Source organism: Nothoprocta perdicaria, unplaced genomic scaffold (genome assembly GCF_003342845.1).
Source record: "Nothoprocta perdicaria isolate Ctin4 unplaced genomic scaffold, notPer1 scaffold_510, whole genome shotgun sequence".
NCBI lineage: Eukaryota > Metazoa > Chordata > Aves > Tinamiformes > Tinamidae > Nothoprocta > Nothoprocta perdicaria.
In genome coordinates, this window is record NW_020455767.1 from 92,942 (window position 1) to 114,518 (window position 21,577).

The following is a 21,577-nucleotide window of genomic DNA, read 5'->3' on the forward strand; positions in this document are numbered from 1 at the left end:
AACCTTTGGATCTTGACCATATTGTTTTGTTCCAGGACAGAAAGGCTCAGAAGAGAAACAGGCATATCAGGCAGAACTGGCTTTGTGGTGAAGGGAATGCATGTAATCAGGTTCTTATGATTGCTACTAATAAAGTTTGCCAAGAAATGATTTAAAATGCGGTTGTAGCATAGTGGTCAGCTCCCATTATCTTAGGGGACTACAACCCATTTCCTTATATGTATATTTAAAACTACAAAATGTTGCTGATTATGCACTGTACTGAAGTGTGCAGGAAACTAACAGGCCTGGGACTGAAATGGTATTTTCCTGTTACAAATGGAATGCAGATTCTTTAAAAAATATATAATAAGTCTCTTTTCTCAGATGCTGCTAATCTAGTAGAAAACATAAAGAGTGCTTGATTTCAGTCTAATGTATAGAAAACATACATATGGCTATATATATCTGTAGAAATCTTTGAGACTATGGGATGAAACTGACCTGGTATTCTCTGATATCAAATAAGCCTATCCASCAATGAACCTTTCACCACTTTTTCATTATAATGTGCATGTATATTTTATTAAAAATTTGTATTTGCTGCACTGCTCAAAGGATGTCTAGGGCTGCTCAGTGTAACATAGGTCTGCAATGCAGCTGATGTCTTCTCTGCATAAGCAATACAAAAGGTGGGAAGACCTTTTATACTCCTTCCTTAAAACGTGAAGAATTAAATTTGCTGATGTAGGCTGGAAGGTCACTTACCTTTTCTCCTCTTGATATCTCCCCTGACTTGCCAGTCAGAGTATATATTACATTAGTGTTATTTAAAGTACTGGTATTCAACTGACCAGCAATTACATGGAGTTTCACAAAGTACTGTGCTTTCAGATTATTATTCAGCAAGTCCATTATCTAGAAGAGTGAAAGGACAGAGATGTATTTCAATACAGGTTTTATCTTAAAAAAAAAAAAAAACAACACTGTGAATGACATCCTCCTCCCCTTGTTACTTTCTRAAATGAGTTTTCTTCTGAAATGAGATTATAGAGTTTTAACTGAGCAGGGGCCTCTCTTGATTTCACTTCAGGTTAGATTACATCCTTATGTCCCTGCACAAGCAGGGAACGTATCAGGATATCTCCTGACTTCAGTAGAAGATGCTGAATGKTAAGTATCTGAAAATCTGCTTTTTAAGCCCTAAATAGAGATGGTAGAGAAAAGTACTGTCTTTTTTTTATTTTTTTTTCCTCTTAATTCAAGAGAAATTTGGGAAAATTTTTCATTTCCACCTGCAAACTTTGCTTTTTCTCTGTGAAATAAATGAAAAATATTCCCTTTCCTAAGTGTGTTATTTCCTACCACTCTCCCTATTCTTCTCCCAAGAATTCAAATATGCACAGTTTGAGACAAAATAACAACACAATTTTAACCCTGTTTGATCACTAAAAATGTTATGTTTGATTTTTTTCTACTAAAAAATATTTTTAACAGCCTTACTTAAAAATTCAGTTTAGACTTTCCTGATGAAAATTCAGACCTCAAATCAGAACCTGTTCCAAMTAGATTAAAAACAAAAAAAAAAGGGGGTATACACATTTAAGACAATTCAAACAGTACTTGAAGCACAACTGCATGCTGCCTTGACTCAGAAAATCATTTTGCTTTTCTTTTAAGTAAGGAAAACCGTCTCTGGCTCCTGAACTTATATGGTAAGCCAGAAGTGTGCTAGAGCAGAAAGTTCTTCTGAATTGTAGAATCAACCCCCTTTTTAACACACRTCTTATTGCTGAAAGAATTGAATGCCACTTATTCACAGTGCTCTCTGCTTACTTACATTTATACCTTTGAGCCCCTTGTTTGTTGGTACAAGCACAGTAAATGGTCCCAGACTACTCAGTGGCCACTCATAGACATTTTCTTAGAAAGGAGAAAAAAAAGGATCAAATGAGTATTAAAAAGCTTTTGGAGATAGGTGATTATTAAATGTCAATTTAATTTAAGATTTTTAAATCTGGTAGTGAAAGGTGAGAAGCAAGGCAAACATAATCTAGGTGCTGTTGCATTTGTTACAGAATAAGGCAAAATATTTTTTAGTAACTCAGATTACATAGCATGGAAATCAGGGTGAAGGTGATGAAAACATGGCTTCTTTGGAGTTTTATTAGTGTCTTTACAGGAAAACAGGTTCCTACTTTAAATTAATTCTGTCTTTGTCAGGTGAGGGGAATGCTGATAATAACCTTTTGGTAATACAAAGATCAGCAAACAGCTAATAATAAAAAATGCACTGCAAGGTAATTAAAGTTCATCTGCTACTCAGATGGTAGTTTCCAGGAGAATGGTATAACAGCAATGAATTATATAGTTGAAGCCATTAAATATTTTAATATTCAGCCCTTTTTCACAGGTTTAAAATTAGAACTTAAAACACTTTTATAGTTATTGTAGGTATGATGTACTACAGTATATATCTTAAAATTCAGCTTAATATGCTGTCTTAAAATACAGTGTGAACTATTCTGCTACATGTTCTACTTAGTTTTTGAAAGGCATTAATGTAGAGTGATATATGATATATATGATAAAATAACATTTGCATTAATGTGTCTCTGTAGCTTTTGACTGATAAATGAAACAGTGCATGTAGRCCCAAAACTTAAGCAATATAAAATTTGGATTGTTGGTAACAAATGTCAGGCACTTTCAGAGACATAAGGAGGACTATAGAGAAAGTGTAGCCTAGTACTCAATACTGAATTAAACAGGGGTTTCAATGTCCCTGGATTGCCACAGTATACTAAGGTCATTGCCAGATTTTGTCCTCAGTGAGATATGCAGAATTCCTTTTCTTTTCTGGTCAGGAATTAAGGATATTTAATTTAATTTATTGGCCTTAGTGAAAAGCAGCAAGCAAATTATATTAAGTATGAAAAATTCCCTCATATTTACAAATTAAACTCAAAAATGTCACTCAGTTATAGCAGTGTTTTTTCAAAGCTCAGATCTGTGGAATGGCAGCTGAAGTTGATTGGGACAGTTCTGTTGTTTTCTGCACACGGTGATTGCAATAACTGCTAAAAGCTACACTCGTTTCTTTGAACATCTCAGTCTTTTGGCATCCTTGTACAATTGCAATCTGATATTTACATTGTTGCCCAGGAGACTTACTTAAGGAAACTGAAAGAATCCTTTACCATTTTTTTCATATTTCTTCCCCTTCTAATAAGTGTTTCACAAATAATTTGTCTTCCATTTCCTAAGAGCACTTCTCTATATTTATATGTAGTCCATATAAATGCACAGTCTGTCCTGATTTCTAAAGTCTCTGCCCAGTTATCAGCAATTCTTTCCCCTGTAACATCATTCCTCTACTATTCCTTCTCCTCTATTTCTTTAGAGGCCATTTCCTTTTCTTATTCTCATGATATACTTCCAAACCTCTGAAATATCAGGAATATTATGCCGCTCATCTGATTTGCAAAGGGCAGTTTCATCTTTATTAAGGGGTTTTATTTTTTTCAGTATTAAATTCTACTACAGTAAGTATTTGGATGTGCTTTGGACTAAGCAGCACTGTCCTACAGCTACAAGGATTGCTGGGAATAGGCAGGGTGTGATTAATCCACTCATTAAGAACTGACTCTATTTGGTTACTTACCCATGAGAGATAAGGCAGACGTCAGCTTTCCCTGCCACCGTCCGCCCACCTCAGCATTCAAGTCTCTAAGTCGTTCCATGATGTTCCCGTAGCACATAAAGCCATTCCCAATGTAGCCCCTCTGGCAAGTGCACCTGTGAAGAGACTGTCACCTTAGCTGTGTACTGTAGCACAGTTGTGTGCACTGCTACATCAGCAAGGCTCTAGCTAAACCTGCTCCAGGTATTATTAGTTACTTCTCTGAAAGCATTTTTAGGAACTATCAATATGTTTTAATCTTTGCTTCTACATGGTCTCAGTTTATCATCTGGTGAATGGATGTTGTACCATGCTTTACTAAATAATGATATGAAACTGTTTACTCATCTCTTGACCAGCTGTGGATTTCCCTTGCTCAGGTAGCTATTTCTGTGGCTTCTGTTGCTTTGGACTAGGCAGTGCGATGAATGTGGAATTCCATCACTCTGTGGCAAAGACATCCTTAAATCTCTGCTGCTTAGAACTTTTTTGGTTACATTGTACTTGGGTACATAGAACTTGAAGTCATTACTTGAGTCATTGTGCCTGTGAGAGCGACAGGCATCACCTTGAGATGGGCTGCATTTGAACTGGCTAGTTACAACCAAAACAAAATCGAAGAAACATTTGTGAAAGAACAACCTAAAGTGTCAACATAGCATTTTGTGTCCCATAAGTGAGGAAACAAGGCTCACAGAAATCGAATCGTATGGCTATTCAAGGACTCAGTATTGCAAGAGACGTGGAAAAGAAATCATTGGTTGTTCGTGTGGTTGACTTATACTTGTTAGCACTTTCTAAAAATCTGAACTCTTTCAAGCTGTCTTGAAGTGAGTGACCATCAATGCCATCTGTTTTTGCCAGTCTTGGTTCTGTTATACTTGTTAGAAGTTCTACTGCTGTTTGGCTGTGCCTGGAAGACTGGCTGGTGGTATCGACTCTGTGGCTAAAATCTTCAATGGCTAAAATTAAACTAGACTCTTGTCAACATATAAAGTACATAGAATGAAAATATTTAAGGGGTTTAACAACTATATAGTGGTGTATATATGTGACTGGAAAASACTAAGTAACTGTCACTACTTCAGGTTACCTAGGAGGGGGAAGGGAATTAGGTTTATCTGGAGACAGAAATCACAAATTTCCATGTCTCTCTTCTGCTTCAATATTATCTAAAAGAGGTTTGGTTTATGAAGCTGTTAATTTCTAAATTGAAGGCAGAGCCAGGGTACAACTATTGAGTACATAGTAAAAAGCAATAATGAAGATCAGCTAAGGGAAGGCTAGTTATGCTTGGAAACCAAAGACCACATGGCCTAATATGGAGTGTGGTTTTGCACCAGTTGAAGGTTTTTAACTTCACGGCTGATTCTAATTACTGTGCTGAAACAACGTCATAGTGTCAACATTCACTGAGAAAAGATCTATAAAGGAACAGAAACAGAGACAATCTTGATTTTTTTCTAGAATGGGGGGAGGGTTGCTTTATTATACCATTCAAAAACCATAAATATGACCTCTTTGGCTGCATAAGAGATTCATTCCTGTATAGATCATCTGATTATGGCAGAATTGATGACATGTGGAAGGTTAACAGTGCAACTGTGTCTTTAATAAAAACTTAAGAAAGATTTGAGGACTCTGCTACACCCCTCTGTTTTACAAAGAGTTAAAAAAAAAAAAAAAAAACCAAAAAAGGGGGAAAAAGAAAAAAGCATTTAAAATCTAGAAGCAGACAAAATACAGTAATGATGCCACAGCTTTTGCAATTATAACTTTGGAAAGACTGTATCTATCTGAATCAAATAGTGCTGCTTGTTCCAAAGTTCCTCTTTGATGAGGGGATTCACCTGAACTGGAGACTTTTCAGTATAGATTTAGTTTTGACAAATAGGCTTTTTTAGGGTTGATTAAGATCCCACTCATTTCTTCATTTTTTTTGTTTGTTTGTTTTTGTTTTTTCCCCCACTAAAAGTCATGGAATGAATGATACATGTGGCATTTGGATTGTTTCCCTCCCACAAACAATAAAGTTTTAATTTTCCCATTCTGAAATTGTCAAAAAATCCTCAGCTGTTGAAAGCTGAATTGCAACTATGAAAAAGAGAGAAATTATGAAAGCAGGGTGCTGACTGATGTGATCCAGGATGGTAGTTTAATTTTTCAACTCATAAAAATTTGGATTTTGATCTTGACATAAAATAGAAATATTCCTCAGTCTTAAATCTTAAATGTTTTGCATCTGGCTCTAGTATTAATGCTGCTGTCACAAAGTGCATAGGTCTTTTGAATACTGTAACACACTCCAAAAATGAACTAGGATATATTCTAGATAAATGTTAGAAATACACATAGATTTGCAAGGTTTTTTTTTCACTGTAAAGGTAAGGTGCATGATTATTCAGGAATAGATAACAAGAGTATTTTCCCAAGTGAACACATTTTATCTATAGATCTATACGACAAATAATTTGTTTCCAAATTATAAATAATTCTCTCTATTGCCACTCCCATTGTAACACTCAGCTCCTGAAAATCAATACTTGAAATGCACCTTTTTAAATCCAGCCTTCAATGGACTGTAGAAATATGTAATTTCAAATTACATATTACTGTTAATTACTGTTAATCTTAAGTTTTGCATTGAACAGACTTATAAGATTTGTGTATCAAATTTATGTTATAGAAAAGATATTCTGCCAGAGGTCTTGCTGTTTCTCATGTGCTTGATTCAAAGATTTCAGGAATCTGCCTAGTTAAGTGTTCCTTGAGCAGCATGAGGGTCAGATTGCTTATTACATCTATATTAACATGCTGAAATGAGCCAAGATCTTGGCTTGAGCGCTATCCTACAGTAATTAATATTGATTAATTTTTAACATGTTACCAAGCATATTTTTGGCCCCACCAGCTAGTGTTTTCCCAGACAATGCCCAGGCAGAGCAAAAAGGATAGGGATCATTGCCTTCAGGCAGTTACTCTGTTTTGTAGGAGGAAGAGACTTCAGCTCTGAGCCAGACTGTGCTGCTTGCCCTAAGGAATATAAAAAGATCTTGGCTCTTTTTATTTACAAGTGCAGAAATGGTATCTGAGAGAGATAAAAATAAAACTTAGTAGGTTTTAGCAAATGGTTTGATGAAATCTAAAATTGCTAGCTGGTTGACACTAAAACCATTAAATTCCTCAATAAAGAAACTTCTGGAAATATTCATCCACTGAATTTGTTTTTATAGCCAGTTTACTAGAGGAAAGAGGGGGAATCTGAGTGAGCATTGACAAGGAGAAAGACTTACATAATTTGTCCAGGCGCAGACATTGAGCATTTAGCTTTCTTATGGCAGGTGTTGTTAGTTTCACAGATGTCTTCCATGCTGCATCCTTTTCCAGGTACAAGGTTTGTGTAATGTTCTTTGCATTCACAGTGGGACTAAATCAGAAGTAAAGGAGAGGTGAGAAAAAAACAGACATATACAGGTAATAGATTTCTGCTTTATTATTATTTTTTGAGGGAGGAACTAAGATTTGAAAACTGTGAACTTCAAAAGCCTTACTTAAACACCTGGTGAGTTCAGATGCAAACATAAGGCTTATCCATATTTATTCAACTCCTCGGCTTTACCTACTCAAGAAAATACTGGCTACCGAACAACATTTTCAGCTTAAAGCCTCAGATTCATTTCTGTGACCTGGGAGCATTTCAGATCAGTGTGGATAGGTCAGATTTTTCTTTTTTTCTTTTTCTTTTTTTTTTTTTAAATCTCTATTCCCACAGTCTCCCAAAAGAAGTGTGGAAACAGATCATTAACTAGTGAGGCATTACAACGTCATCACTGAAATGAATCAAGAGCTGGTTGCTAGACGTATGCAGACCACTGGGAGACACCTGTGTGGAGGAATTTGTATGACTGTGAACTCCAGAACCACCCTACATGGCTCTCTATTCAGCTTTTCAGGGTGGCCAGGCAAGTGAAGTCACACTATCAGAGACAGAATTTTTACAACATGAAAATCTAAGCCACTTCCCAACAGTGTTAATAATATCTTGCTTTTATATGGTAGCCACTTAAGTCAGTGCCTCTATTTAGGAGAGGTGAATTTTGGCAAAAATAGTCTAGGAAAGGACTCTGGGTCATCARAGGGCTTATGCCAAAGATAGGAATAGGGCTTGTTCTTTCTGAGGTCTCTTTCAGTATTCTTGTGCCTTTGGCAGGGCTACTTTTTGGAGAGAAAATCTTATTAGGCTGTTGACAATAGAAAACMCTCTGGGCTCCAGTTCCACACTAACCTTTCCTGGACCATCATATATGCAAATAGTAGACTGTGGAGGGCAATTTCCATACATTGCTTGGCAAGGGTCTATGGGTAAGCAGACTTGACCGTCACCTCTGTAACCTTCTTTACAGGTACATTTGTGATGATTTGGTCCAAGGAAAATGCAGTCAGCATTGGAATCACAGACATTTTTGGCACATGGATTGACAGCTTTAAAAAAGAGAGGAGAGGAAATAAATGGATTATTACCCAAAGTTCTAAAATTGAGCACAAGGATCTAGGAGAGCATCTCAATGACAAACAAAGCCTGGGTAGACTAAACTTCTCATGATAGCCAAGTCTGAAGTATGATGGCAGCATGCAAACAGAAAGGAGGAATGTGTTTAATATAAACATAGCAACCAACTGTTTGCTTTTATAAAGGAATAATCCTCTAACTTGGGAAACTGAGTTAGCAGATTAAAACATGTAATGTACTCAGTAAAGTATCACAACTATTTCCCTGTTTTCTTGTGGATTATAACCAGAGAAGGTCAGGTAGGTGAGATGAAGTCAGTAAATGCTTTAAGTGCATATTAGCTCAGTAGGAAAATATTTCTCTATATAATAGGCCTTCACTGTTTTCTTTCCGGTGATTAAACAATATAATGTCATCTGTTCAACTCTATGGGAAATTGGCTGGCAAGCACTTTAGCTATGTCTTCCACACTTCACATTTTCACAAAGACTAGGAGCTCACTACTCATTTCAATGARCCATCTTCTTCAAGGCGATGGCATTGTTTTTCCTCGTTCAAAATTCAGTAATGCTTAGAGAGCATCTTCAGGTTCTTTTTTGTCTAGTTTAGGGTATAATCAATCACACATTGCAACTGGAAGGTGGCAGGTTTAGGACTCTCCTGTAAGGTGATAGTGCTCACTGTTTTTATCTCCCCTGTTCCCTCCCTTCWGCTGGGACTGAGAGAGCTGACAACTCTCAGTTTAGCTCTTGGTAGAATCATGGAATGGTTGGGGTTTGAAGGGACCTCTGGAGATTACCTAGTCCACTCCCTCTGCTCAAACAGGGACACCTAGCATGCCCAGCATCCTGTCCAACGAGCTTTTGAGTATCTCCTAACAAGGAGACTCCGCAGCTTCTCTGAGTAACCTATTCTTGTGCTCAGTCACCATCGAAGTAAAGAAGCTTTTCYTCATGTTCAGAACTTCTTGTGTTTCAGTTTGTGCCTGTTGCCTCTCCTATCACTGGGTACAACTGAAAAGAGTCCAGTCTCGTCCTCTTTAGATTTTTCCTTCATATACTTCATATATACTTCCATTAGTATACATGTGGATCCTCCATCAGTCCTCTCTTCTCCAGGCTGAACAGCCCCAGTTCTCTCAGCCTTTCCTCATATTAGAGCTGCTCCACTCCCTTAACCATCCCAGCAGCCCTTCACAGGCCTTGTACATGTCTCTCTTGTACTTGAGAGTCCTGAACTGGGCACAACATCTAGATGGGGCCTCAGCAGAGCTGAGCATAGTGGGCGGATTATCTCAATCTGCAGGCAATGCTCTTCCTAATGCAACCCAGAAGGCTTGTGCCTTCTTGGCCACAAGCCACATTGCTGGCTCACCTTCTTTTGTTTGCATTCTCTTCTGGTCCAGTGCAAAATCACACCAAGGTATATGACCTCATATGCTCAAACCAAGAACAAGCAACAACACTGCCGAGTTGGGGGCAGTCACGGCTCTCCTGATTTATGTACATAATTGAGCTGGAGCTGTTTGTCCTTTGTTTTCCAGCTGGCCAAAAGTAAGACTGCTTTAAGTCACAGGTGACTGCTGTCTCTAAAGGGACTGGGACAGAGAAACATSATTCATGCAAGCTGCATCAATCCAAAGCCAAGAGAGCGCAGTTGGGTGTCTCCAAGCACAGAGACTCAGCAACCTCTGAGGGTAACCTGTGCTCAGTTCTTGTGCATTTCATCTGTGGGTCATTGCAGTTTCTCTGGGGCTCACTGTCTATGTTGGCTCACTGCCTACTTGAAGGAACTTAACCCTCACTAATTGGGTGGTCTGGCCCCTGATGCCCTCCTCCAGACCAGTCTTTAATCTTACTCAGAGGGAAGGGCACCACAATTAGGACCAGGAGGATTATATATTCTGCAATCCCCAGGCAGGATAAGAGGTATTTCCAGCGTGATCCAAGATCCATATTTCATCGTTTTCAGCATCAGATGCAACCAGATTCTTTGTTGCAATTGGTTTGGAAAAAGGAAGAGGAGCAGGTGCTGTGAGACATAATGCTAGTACAGGAAAGAAAATCTGGCTTCTTGTAATATGGCGGCTTTCAGCTTTCAATAGCAAGCTGAGGAATGGAAGAAGACAACTCAAATGAATATGTACCTCTAGCTGAGGTGTTATTAATTGTAATTCATGAAAAATAGGAAAGACTAAAATTAACTTTACTTGACTGCAGGGTTTATATTTAGTGGTGAAGCTGAGCCACCACATGACAGATATTCAATAAGTATAAGCCCTTTGTTACTATCATTGRTTTTTATGGATGCAACCTACGTGGTCACACTTTAGCAAGTAGATTGACCTCATGGGAGTGATTTTGTAAGAGCAGCAGTTGGGCAGCTGGTGCTAATTACACAGTATCCACACTATGCATTGCAGAGAATTGAATTCAGAGTATTGTTATATTGGCTGTATGGATTGAAGCCTGTTAGCAGCTGGACTGATGAGGTTTCAGAGCATATTCTATAGTTCAGTTTCATCCAGAAGGAATCTAGTTTGTGTGTGCTCAGTCTGCTATGGGATATAAACCAAAAGATAATTGAGACAACAATGAGATTTGAAAAGTACGCTCCTGATCTGAACTAAAATACTAATGGAGATGTATTCTCAAAACTCAGTGGGCATCAAAATTACTTACGTTCACATTGTTTACCATTCCCATGGTAATTGGGCAGACATGTACATTCCAGCCTTGTTCTGTCTTCGGAAGAAGCAGAGCACCTGGAGTTTGCAGGGCACTGTAAGGCCTCACATTCGGCTATTGCTGAGGGACAGAGGATAATAGGTTAACCATCATCTATATACTGTGTTAGGAGATACTGCATTCTGCAGTTTACCAGTTCAAGGAACTTCCAAKGTAGAGACTGCTGGTCCTGTTGCTCCAGTCTGCTGACTGAAGTGCTGAAGATAGTTATGTACGGTTATCCCACAGAGGGTTTGAGGCTGGGTGTGTGTTTGCTTGCTCTAGAGTGTTTAATGTGAGACTAATTGTCTGTTCGTCCTCACCAGTTCTAATGGCATCAGTGCTACTGAACATGTCTTATGCAGAAAAAAAGTATACTTACRCTCCTCACAGCTAAGCCCTTGGTATCCAGACAAGCATATACATCTTCCATCGCCTGAAATTCCGCTGTTGCACACTCCATGAACACAACTGCAAACTACATGGAGACATGGATTGGCTTTACTAAATAATAGCAGTATTTGGAAGGAGATGTTTAGTGGTTAYGCATGGCAAATAATGTCCTAGCCAACAACGTGGGAAATATTACAAAGTGCAATTTTCAAAACCAAACTTTGACATATTTCCTGAATTTATGACTTCCATTAATATGATGATCAATGCTCATACCTATATACCATAACAAATACTGATTTTGTAGGCTAATRAAAGCCTCAGGGCCTGAATATCTTCAAGTTTATTATGTAGACCTATGCTTCAAACATCAAACTAACTASCAAGTATATTTGTTAATATAGAATTTAATTAATTAAAAGGTAGTCACTGATGCAGGGTTTATTTGGTCCTATTAGTTCCTATATTCTGTCATTTCTGCATACAAAACTCTGTGTTCAGAGTTGCCCTTATGTATACTTTAAAACTTTTTAATAGAACCATTTCAATTAAGGTAATGATGCTTTTTAAAAAGGCCCTGAACAGTTACACTAGGAAAAGCCTGTAGTGTGTGCACTKTTATATTGGTGACTTCCTGTTCAAGTTGCAGGTATGTAGTTTATCCATTTACCTTTACAAGCATATGCTGTGTTCATACAAGCCACCTACATTAAAATTATTAGTAATATTTTACTTATGTCAGTAGGCCTTGTTTAAACATTGMCAATGTCAGAGGTATTGCTGAAAAGGTTTGTAAAAAATGCACAGTCTTTGCAGGTACTTAAAGAATTTGGAATACATTAAATACCTGAGGACTGAAGTATAAAATGGTGCTTAAATTAATATGCAGTTGAATCCTTCAGTAGATGTGCAGAAAGTAATTACATTAACAATACTGAATTGATTAACAAAAATAGCCCAGTGGGCTCAGTTACATTTATGCGTATCAACACTGGCATCCAGTGGACAGCTGATGGAAAAAAAGGTCCTTTTAATCCACAGCAGTGTAGGATTAGTGCTGAAAAGCCAGCACAGGTTATTTAAGGTAGGGTCTTTCATCTGTTTTAAGGAGAAACTTTCTTTCGACCTTGAGGGAACAAAGGATTTTGCTTGAACATAAAGAGCTATTACCACTTAAGAAAGAGATAATATATGTAATTTTTTGGGGGAAAAAATAATCTGTTTTTTTCATGTCTAATGCTCAGAAATAGTCTGGAATGAATGTAAAATACAGAAAAAAAAAGAAAAAAGAAAAAAGAAAAAAGAAAAAAGAAAAAAGAAAAAAGAAAAAAGAAAAAAGAAAAAAGAAAAAAAGAAAAAAGAAAAAAGAAAAAAGAAAAAAGAAAAAAGAAAAAAGAAAAAAGAAAAAAGAAATGGACGAGATGTTATATTTTGATTATCCTAAATGCTGCACATAGCTCTGATTCCTTCCTTAAACTACATTCCCTTTCTCTTAATTAAAGTAAGAACAACCAATGAAATAATCACATAGTAAAAAATAGATAAATAAATAAAAATAAAACAACTAAGCCAAAAYATTTTCTTTTCACATGAATTATGGAAATACTTGCACAAAGTGTTGTGGAGACTAGAAACAAAACTAAATTTGGAGACTAAGAAGATAATTTAATTATGTCTCTGAAGAAGGATTACTTGGAAATTTCTTAAGGTGGCAAAAATGATTCAAATCCCTAATTTATTAGATTGTTGGCTAAAACAAAGATATTGAAGATAAGATTAAGGTGTTTTTGTAATACTTCCCTGAGAGTGTTTGTACAATTTTGAACTTAATGCAGCCACTTTAGGAATGAGGAATTGAGCAGCTCTATATTTTTTCCTCTTTTGTTGCTAGAAGCAGCTTTTACTGGGAAAAAAACTCAAGTCCTCTACCTATTCACTATAACCTTGTAGTATACAAAAACAAATTTCATTTATTCTGTTTTCCCCCATTTCAATAAAGAAAGCTCAGACCTTACCAGATGTACAGTCAGGGCCAAATAAATAATCTTCAGCACACTTTTCACAGGCTGTTCCACTAAATCCTTTCTGTGAATTACAGAAAGGAAATCAAACTTTAAATCTCTCATCTATGTTCTGTAGTGAACATATTTCACTATAAAAAAAAACTAACAATGTGAAAGAATCAGTTAGCTAATAATAAATGACTACTGGAATAACAGAAAACATTAACTATTTGAATTATTTTTTCCCTTCTGAGATTTTCTTTTTATTTTTTAGCAAATCTTCAAATCACACCAGATGCTCTGACCACCAAGCTAACGATAAAAAACATTAATCAAGCTGAATGCCCACAGCTTTATTCAAATTTTTAGGTTATATTTTCCAACTATTTGTCATTCTCCATCTCTTTTTCATATGTCCACAGGAGTGCTTTTGATATAATGGAAAGATTAACCAAAGAGGAAGCAGACCAGATTCATTTGATTTGTTTTTCCTGATCTTTTTGCCTGAAGTTATTAAGCACTGCACATGGTACTTTCATCAAAGGAACATTATATTGAACATTCAGTCCTTTTTGATTTGGGCAAGGACTCACAAGTAATAGCACACACTTAAGAACTCAAAGCAATTGTTTCAAGAAGACAGGATGCTCTGGAATAATATTGCCTGAACATGCTCAATTTAAAAAGTGTGAAGTTTAGAACAAACCAATATATATTGTTTCTTAGCAGAGATTATTTGCTTTTTGGGGGTTTTGTTTTCTTTTTTCTTTTCTTAAAAAAGAAAGGACATACCTGACAGGTGCAYGTTCCGTCCCCATTTATACCCTGAGAGCAGACTCCTCTGTTGTTGCATGGTGACGCAGCTCCTCCTGGACATGCTAGAAATGATATGTAAGCAATTAACCAGGTTGCTCTGATCCTTAAGCTAGCACTTGTTCAGCATGGTGAAGGCCTCAGAGGCTGCCAAACCTCGGGTCAGAGAAGGAGCTCAAATGGTGGCTACTATTTTTGAACAGCCTGAATATCTTTSCTGTAATATTGGCTTCACTGAGGCGATCACCTCTGTCTTGTATTTCAGTTTAGCATAGTTACTGTAATCAAAGGATTGCATAGAAAATCATTTTGTTTTTTCCATATTGCTTTTTTTCACTCTATATTTATTTTTCCACATTGATCCRTCTCTTTCTGCACATGCTTTAAAAAGTTATATTTTTGATAGAAATGGACTCTGTCTGATCAAAATATTTACATGAAAAAAATTTTAGTTTACTTCATTCATGCTGAAATAAGATAATTTATTAAGATTTGAGATGAAGTAGTATATTTCTTAATTAGAAAATAGGTTTCAATGAATCTTATTGTCTGAATAATGTGAGTTTTGTCTTATTCTTGGGACTAAGACACAAACTGTTCAATTATTAAATATGTAAAAACAGGGAAAACATGAGAAAATTTGATTGACAGTATAAATATGAATAAAGATACTTTAAAAATTTAAAAATTGCTGACAAGATTTTTTTTTTTTTTTTGCTTTTGGTTTTCATCATGATTCCCTGTGTCTTATTACTTGTGTTGGTAGAACTGCTGAAGGACAGCTTTATCTCCATCGGAAATTTGGCAAATTACCCTATTGTTTTACAAGCTTAGTCAGGCAGCACAAAGCACTTGTTCTTGGTCACTCTGAAGGAGTCACTGCTTGGGACTCTGCTCCTGGATGTCAGTAGAACACTAGAGAAATACTGGCATAATCATTGGGGCATAATACTTGTATTTAGAARAGTCAAGCTCTTTGTTTTTGTTTAGGAAGTTTTCCAAAAAAAAAAAAAATAGACTTTTTTTTGGTTCTTACAACTAAAGTAATTTGAAGGCCAAATTTTTATACTTAGCCCAAAAGAGCTTAAGTGCATTGGTTTCTTCGCCTCATAGAGTTTATTCTGCAAGTATTTTTCAAATTGAAACTTTTTGGGCAGATCACTTCCCTCCCAGCAGGCGTAGTCTGAAATAGTAAGCAGGTTTTTTAAAATGAGATATTTTGAATGATACGATTTGATATAATTCTGTGTTTTCAGGGTCTGGGTGCAGGAAGAGCAAGGGGAATTGTGCTCTGGCGATGCCTGAGGGAAGTGCATGGAGATCCCCTGGATACTCCMGGATGGGCTGTGCACCTTCCTCCCAGGGCAAAGAGGGCAGCTTGGGGGTCTCACAGGGAGGGGATGCAAGGGAACGGAAGGAAAAGAATGGAAAAGGCGCCTCTTTCTTTCACACATGCATTTCAGCACATGCTATCATTTAAGGAAGTTGGAGTGCTATTTAAGACCTTATTCTGTCATTGCCATCAGAGGCTTAAGTGAAGTATACCTCTAAGTCAGGGATTTTTCCTCTAGTCTCAGGAAGGACTAGCTTTTCCTCTGAGCATTTCAAGACATGCTGCATGCTCTTACAGAGATTGCGATAAGGAAAAGAGCTGTTATCTTCCTTGAAGTGATAGCTGGAACAATGCTGAGACTGTGATTCTCAGAGGCTTTGTTTTTTGGGGCCAGGAAGTTTATTTGGAGGAAAAGAGGGCCTTCTGGCTTGTGCAACCTTCTGCAAGGACTCAGGCAAGGCTGAGGGCTGGCTGGATGGTGAACTCTTTGCTCCCTAGAGCCTCTCATAGCGCCTTACGTGGCCTCGCAGGGCACCCTGAGGCTGGCAGGGATAACCAGGTGTAGTGCTGCCTCTCTGGGGCTGATACCTTGGCTGTAGTTTGGTGGGAAAATGGTRAAAAAAGCATAAGAGTAGTGATTATTAGAGAGCATTTTTCTCTGCAGAGGAAAACAGAAGCATGCACTACCTTCTCAGCACTTTTCCTATAGAAGTAGCGTTAAGTTGGATTTCCGTGATTTTGCTTTAGTAAATAAATGAGAGTGGTTAAATCATAGTTTGGGCCAAGCTAGAATTATATTTAACTATTTTCTAGGAAAAAGGACTTCACAGGTACTGACTCAGGCCTCGACGCCTTTATCTGAAGAAGGAAATGCTCTGCCTTGGCAGAGAAACTTCATCAGTATTTTGTGGCCCACTCCAACAGCCTGAAGTACTTAAGGAGATGTTGAAAGGCTTTTCCTGAGGAAAGGGCAACTGGAGGAAAGGCACTCCTGATTCTTGCTGCTTGAGATATGGCCTGTAGCAGTTTCTGGATGTTTAAAAAAATTGGAAGAAAAAACATTTTTCAGAAAGAGAACAAAGAGMAAAGAATGCCGGAAGCCAAAAAGTAAAGAAATTTAACTGGTTCACTGCTGCATTTCATTCAAATTCTTTCAAAAAGGATCTTACCCATACAGTCTGGGCCCCAGTGACCCTGACAGCACTCAGGTTGTTCAAATTCCTTCGTACAAAGATGCCGACATCCAGGAAAAGAAAGAGTGTGTGTTTTAATTTCTAGATAATACCTGAGGAAAAGAAGTTTCAAGTTACTTTAAAATACTTAAATGAAATTTATTTGAAGGTTTTATTTGAAAATGCATTTTAAAAAGTAAATATCAAGAATTTTTAAAAGTTAAGTAAGCTCAAAATAGGTAATTGCATTTTCTCCAAAACACCCAACACCCAACACCCAATAAGTATTTACATTCGCTCCTCTTTTTATCTGTAAATCAGATAAGATTTTGGTTTTCTTTTGAGAAATATGTTCCTATCCTTTCTGCCTTCAGTCTATGATTTGTACATTTATATCATTCATACTGAGTAACTGCAGAATAAGTATGAAAACCATTTTATAATATCAGTCAAAAAATAAATTTCATAGGCAAATAGTACTAATTTTCATTTTCTTCTTCTTTTGCTGATTAACCTGAACCTAAATGACTCTAAGTGAAACTTGAATTCTGGAACTGGTTAAGTCAAAGATAAATATTTATAAAGAAAAATGCATAGAACAGATCTTAAAACAAATGTTAATAGAAATTCACATTTTCTAATTCATGAGGAATTGACTACCTGCAGTCTGGTATACCAGTTCCATTGGTAGTTTTGGTGTACCCAGCAGGACACTGCGTTTCGAGGTTTAAAGAACAAGGGAGACAATCTGTTTTCATTCGAATCAGCAGCTTTTGATCACATTGCTTCTTCATCTATAATAGGAAAAGATTAATTAGAAAGAAAGAAAGAGCTTTCAGAGTTGATCTAACTTCCCCTAGTGGAATTGCCAAAAAAAATACCAAGTTTAACTCAGTTGTATTCTCAATCTCAGGCATTAGCTCGTATTCAACAGTTACAAACCCCTGCTCTGAGGTTAAATAGACTGCTTTCAGTTGTCTTCTCAGCACAAAATACTTTCAAATACTTTTGAAAGTGTCATATTTCTTTCTAAGTGTCATATTTCTAAGTGTCATATTTCTATTAAGAATTATTTATTAGCAAATGCTAACTTCAGCCTACTTAACACTGAGTTCTGAAGACAGCATCAGCCTACTGAGCATTAATTCAGAAAGTGGTTTACAGTCACAATGCAGGTTAGAGAAGGACAAGTGCCAGCAAGTACCTTCTTCATTCAAGGGTAAAATTGAACATTAGATGTAGAGGAAGTTGTTCTTTGCTCTCTGGGTACAGAGCAGTCAATGAGGCTTTGTTCCTCCTCTCAAAAGGTGGGTTTCCTATTATCAGCATGGCTGTATCTTAAAGGGTGAATATGCAGTGAATGAACTGAGAAGGTGGCTAGAAAGAGAAAGCGATCAGGGAGGTCACAGAGGAAGCATTGCATTTTGTGGTCGTAAAAATGTCTGTTTGGACAATGTCCATATACTAAAAGTGATCTCTGCTTTCTGCTACTCAGCCTATCACTCAACCTATTTTAAAGTAAGATTTTTTTCTGAACTCCATCTAATGTTGGTTTCCTCTTCTGTCTTCCTGTTAAGTATTTGTAGAAATAAGTTCATAATGCGCAAATGATGAGAAATGATCCAAAGCAAAATACCATTTTAAAATTCCAACAGAAAATACTAAATGAAATTATCAGTTTTGGAGAGGAAATGTTGAATTCTGTTCAGAGATAACCTTTTACTAAYGGTTTTCTAAATGTGGATCCACATAGGTGGTCTTAATTCGCTCAGGCAACATTGCACACAACAGATTTCCCTACCTCATACAGTACAATGTAAGTTAACTCACTGACTAAGATTTTAATTAAGTACTCAATTAAGATAACGGCAAATACGTCTGAGTAACTGCCAGGCCAACATGAGGAAATGTTTAATGTTTATCCTGAATAACTGCTCACTGTTTGTGTGTGTGTATGTGTACATGTGCACGTGAACATGTGTGCAGGAACCAGTTGTGGCAGCATGCATTTAAAAATATCTACATATGATAATAATAGTCCATGGAGATTATAGCTAGTTTCAAAGATTATAAAGCCAGAAGGACAATTATGCTTGAAAATAACACACAGTACTGGAGCTCCTTACATACAAATTATTCTTACAAAGCATCTATTTGATTTGAAAATTGTCAGTTATGGAGAATCCACAACAAACCCGGGTATATAATCTGTGCAGTAATTTGTCTGTCRTTGCTGTTTCACTTCAATTTACAGCCACTTCTTTTGTATATTTTGTATGATGGACAGGAAGCTGCTCTATTACCGGATTTACTTCTCGCTTCCTATGAATACTTGCAGCCTGAGATCAAAGTACATTTTCTTTGTGCGACTAAGTAAATACAGTTTCTTGAATTCCTTGCTGTGAATCCTGCTTCCTAGTTCTTCAATTCCTGACCCCTCCTCTGGAGCCTTCCCCCTTTGCCAATAGCCTTCCTGAACCAGAAGTGTCCTAACTAGCCCATCTGAGCAATTCCAGTGCATAATGAATTGCAGATCCCAAATCTGTCCCATGTGTGGTCAAATCACCTATTAACATTTTGTGTACCAATGTTACAACAGGATCTTTGGTTGGTTTAATATCAAGGGTCTGTCTGGGGTCATCATTTGTCACGATGCTGGAGTGGTTACATTGTTTGTTGCAAGATGCAAAAGCTCCAATAGTTTTGTTCTGTGATTTCCACACAAAAGTGCAATCTGTGTGCTGTGCAGGCAGTACTGGACTGCAGTGCACATGTAGGATACTGCAGCTCCTTGGGTTGCAGCTCTCAGGCAGCTGCAGGCAGAGCATTGCTGCACTTCACTTCCTCTTCCAAAGTGCCTCGCAAGGTGTCAGCATGAGCCAGCTTCAACACTTGCAGCCCACATCTCCTTTAAAGCATTTTGCCTTTCCAAACCCTGCTCCTAGCACTAGTACTGTGATTAGGCAACCTGTGCTTAACACAAGGCTCCTCGGGCACCATAGCTAGAACCAATCCAACATGAGCAGCACAGTCTGGGCACCTTCACTCCTATGAATATTTCCACTGAGCCCAAGCTGTGTGATTGATACTGAAGGATTATCATAAATGCAGAGTATCTATCTATCTATCTATCTATCTATTTATCTATTTATCTATCTTTATCTAAGTTTTTATCTGAGTATGCTACTTAAGCTGGTGCTGGGTAAATCATTAAGAGTTTGAGGCTGTAAAAACTCCTGGACTTGTAGGATATTGAGGAATAAAAAGCTGCTGGCTAGAGAAGGCTGGAATTACTTCATTGCAGTATTATTCATCAAAAAGGCACCCCTGCCAATAATAAAAATAAAAGGCACCCCAACCTTCTGGAATATTTCAAAGAGATTATTGAACGCCAAAATCTAAATAGATTATACTCTTCTCTCCCTCACAGCTTTAAAGTGTTTGATCTAAAATCAATAATACTGGAATTATTTCTACTTTGTCTTATTCTGTCATTTTTCCTTTTTGCCACTGGGAAAAATGGAGGAAAGGTCGTTTATAAATGTTCTCTTATAATGCAGAGAATCAGATAACATATTTTCCAGGACTTTTTCCCTCCAGAAAACAGTATTTTAAAGCATCTTGTTGTGAGATAGTTTAAATGGGTAAATGTCGGCATGTGTAATTCCTTGGTCAGACTTGCAACATGTTTTTTCCTCACTACAACTAAGGTGAAACTGCATTTTGCAAAATTCCACAGATCTGAAACATTTGTTCATGGCTTATGCTTTTGGGGCACTCATTCTCCCAAAGTCTATGAATCTCATATTTACATTTATAACTTTAYACAATTACTATCAGTAGCTAAATTTCATATTTTTCTGCCTGCAAAAATAGCTGTTCTAGCAGAAAATCTAATGACTTTTATTTGTTGTTGCTTCTGATGAACATGTCAGCTACAACTTACTGCCACATTCATCAGTTTCTAGAGACTTTTGCAACATACTCATGACAACTTTCAAGCCAGGTTCTTATCTGGGCTAAATAGATGCAGTTCTGTTGATTTCAGAGGACTGAATTATGCAACTATTGGTTTATGATGCATTGTATAATATCAGTGACTGTTGCAGTGGGCTTTCTTTCCTGTAAGATAGAGTATCTGATAACCATTCTCTTTCTAATATTGAACCCCCCCTCACACACACACTCCATGATGTAATAAAAACATATAAAATTAATTTTTTGGATAAAAAGGTTTTTCTTACCTGATTAGGGACTTGTGATGCTGAAATCAAATTCATTGCAACCAAAGAAATCATAAGGAATAAAACAACCAGCTTTTTCTCCATTGTGAACAACTTGTTTTTCTTCAGAGTCATGCGACAGGAAAAATAAAATTATGATATAAAATGAATTTTTTTTAGAGTTACTAATGCTTTTTCTGCATTTTTAACCAAATAATTTAAAATGACTCTTCTCTTTCTGAATGCAAATGAGTGAATGATATGGCATATGAATTTTAGGCAAGAGAAATTTCAAAATGCAGGGTCTTTGCTGAAAATTTTCACTGCTAAACCCTTTCTAACTGAATGACAGGATATCCTGACAGGGCTCTGTTCATTTATCCTTCTCTCTGAAGCTGTTGACGGTGCAAAAACAAGGACACTCAACTGCTATGACAGAAGTTTTTTTTTTTTTTTTTTTTTTTTTTTTAAGTAGACAAAAACTGAGGATTGGAGCAGCTGCTTTTCTTGTTATCATTACATTTGTTCAATTGATATTAGGCAGAGTAAAGATTCTCTGGAAATGGGCTTATTTGTTCTAATATCATAAGGGTGGTTGCCCCCAATGCAGTTCTGGGAGAAATACTACTGAATTTATCACAGGAGACCAAAATATCATCTTCCAGCTTTGGCTAGCTGAATAAAGGAGTTTTTTTTTTTTTTATTTTTACTTTTTTTTTGTTTGCATTATTTTGACTAATTTC

At 36.9% G+C, this 21,577-nt stretch overlaps 1 protein-coding gene across 1 annotated transcript in view; it reads right to left on the reverse strand.

The window, feature by feature from the left end:
- Positions 1-20,993, reverse strand: part of STAB2 (stabilin 2) — an 80,102-nt gene extending 59,109 nt beyond the window's left edge. The window contains exons 1-12 of the mRNA XM_026048128.1: positions 20,856-20,993; positions 17,272-17,405; positions 16,609-16,724; positions 14,086-14,171; positions 13,306-13,375; positions 11,280-11,375; positions 10,853-10,978; positions 7,947-8,143; positions 6,955-7,088; positions 3,644-3,777; positions 1,820-1,902; positions 748-897 (exon numbers count right to left, since the gene is read on the reverse strand). Of these exons, the coding sequence (XP_025903913.1) occupies positions 748-897; positions 1,820-1,902; positions 3,644-3,777; positions 6,955-7,088; positions 7,947-8,143; positions 10,853-10,978; positions 11,280-11,375; positions 13,306-13,375; positions 14,086-14,171; positions 16,609-16,724; positions 17,272-17,405; positions 20,856-20,969 (1,440 nt within the window). The 5' untranslated portion in view covers positions 20,970-20,993. The remainder of the gene's footprint in view (positions 1-747; positions 898-1,819; positions 1,903-3,643; positions 3,778-6,954; positions 7,089-7,946; positions 8,144-10,852; positions 10,979-11,279; positions 11,376-13,305; positions 13,376-14,085; positions 14,172-16,608; positions 16,725-17,271; positions 17,406-20,855) is intronic.
- Positions 20,994-21,577: the final 584 nt, after the last annotated feature.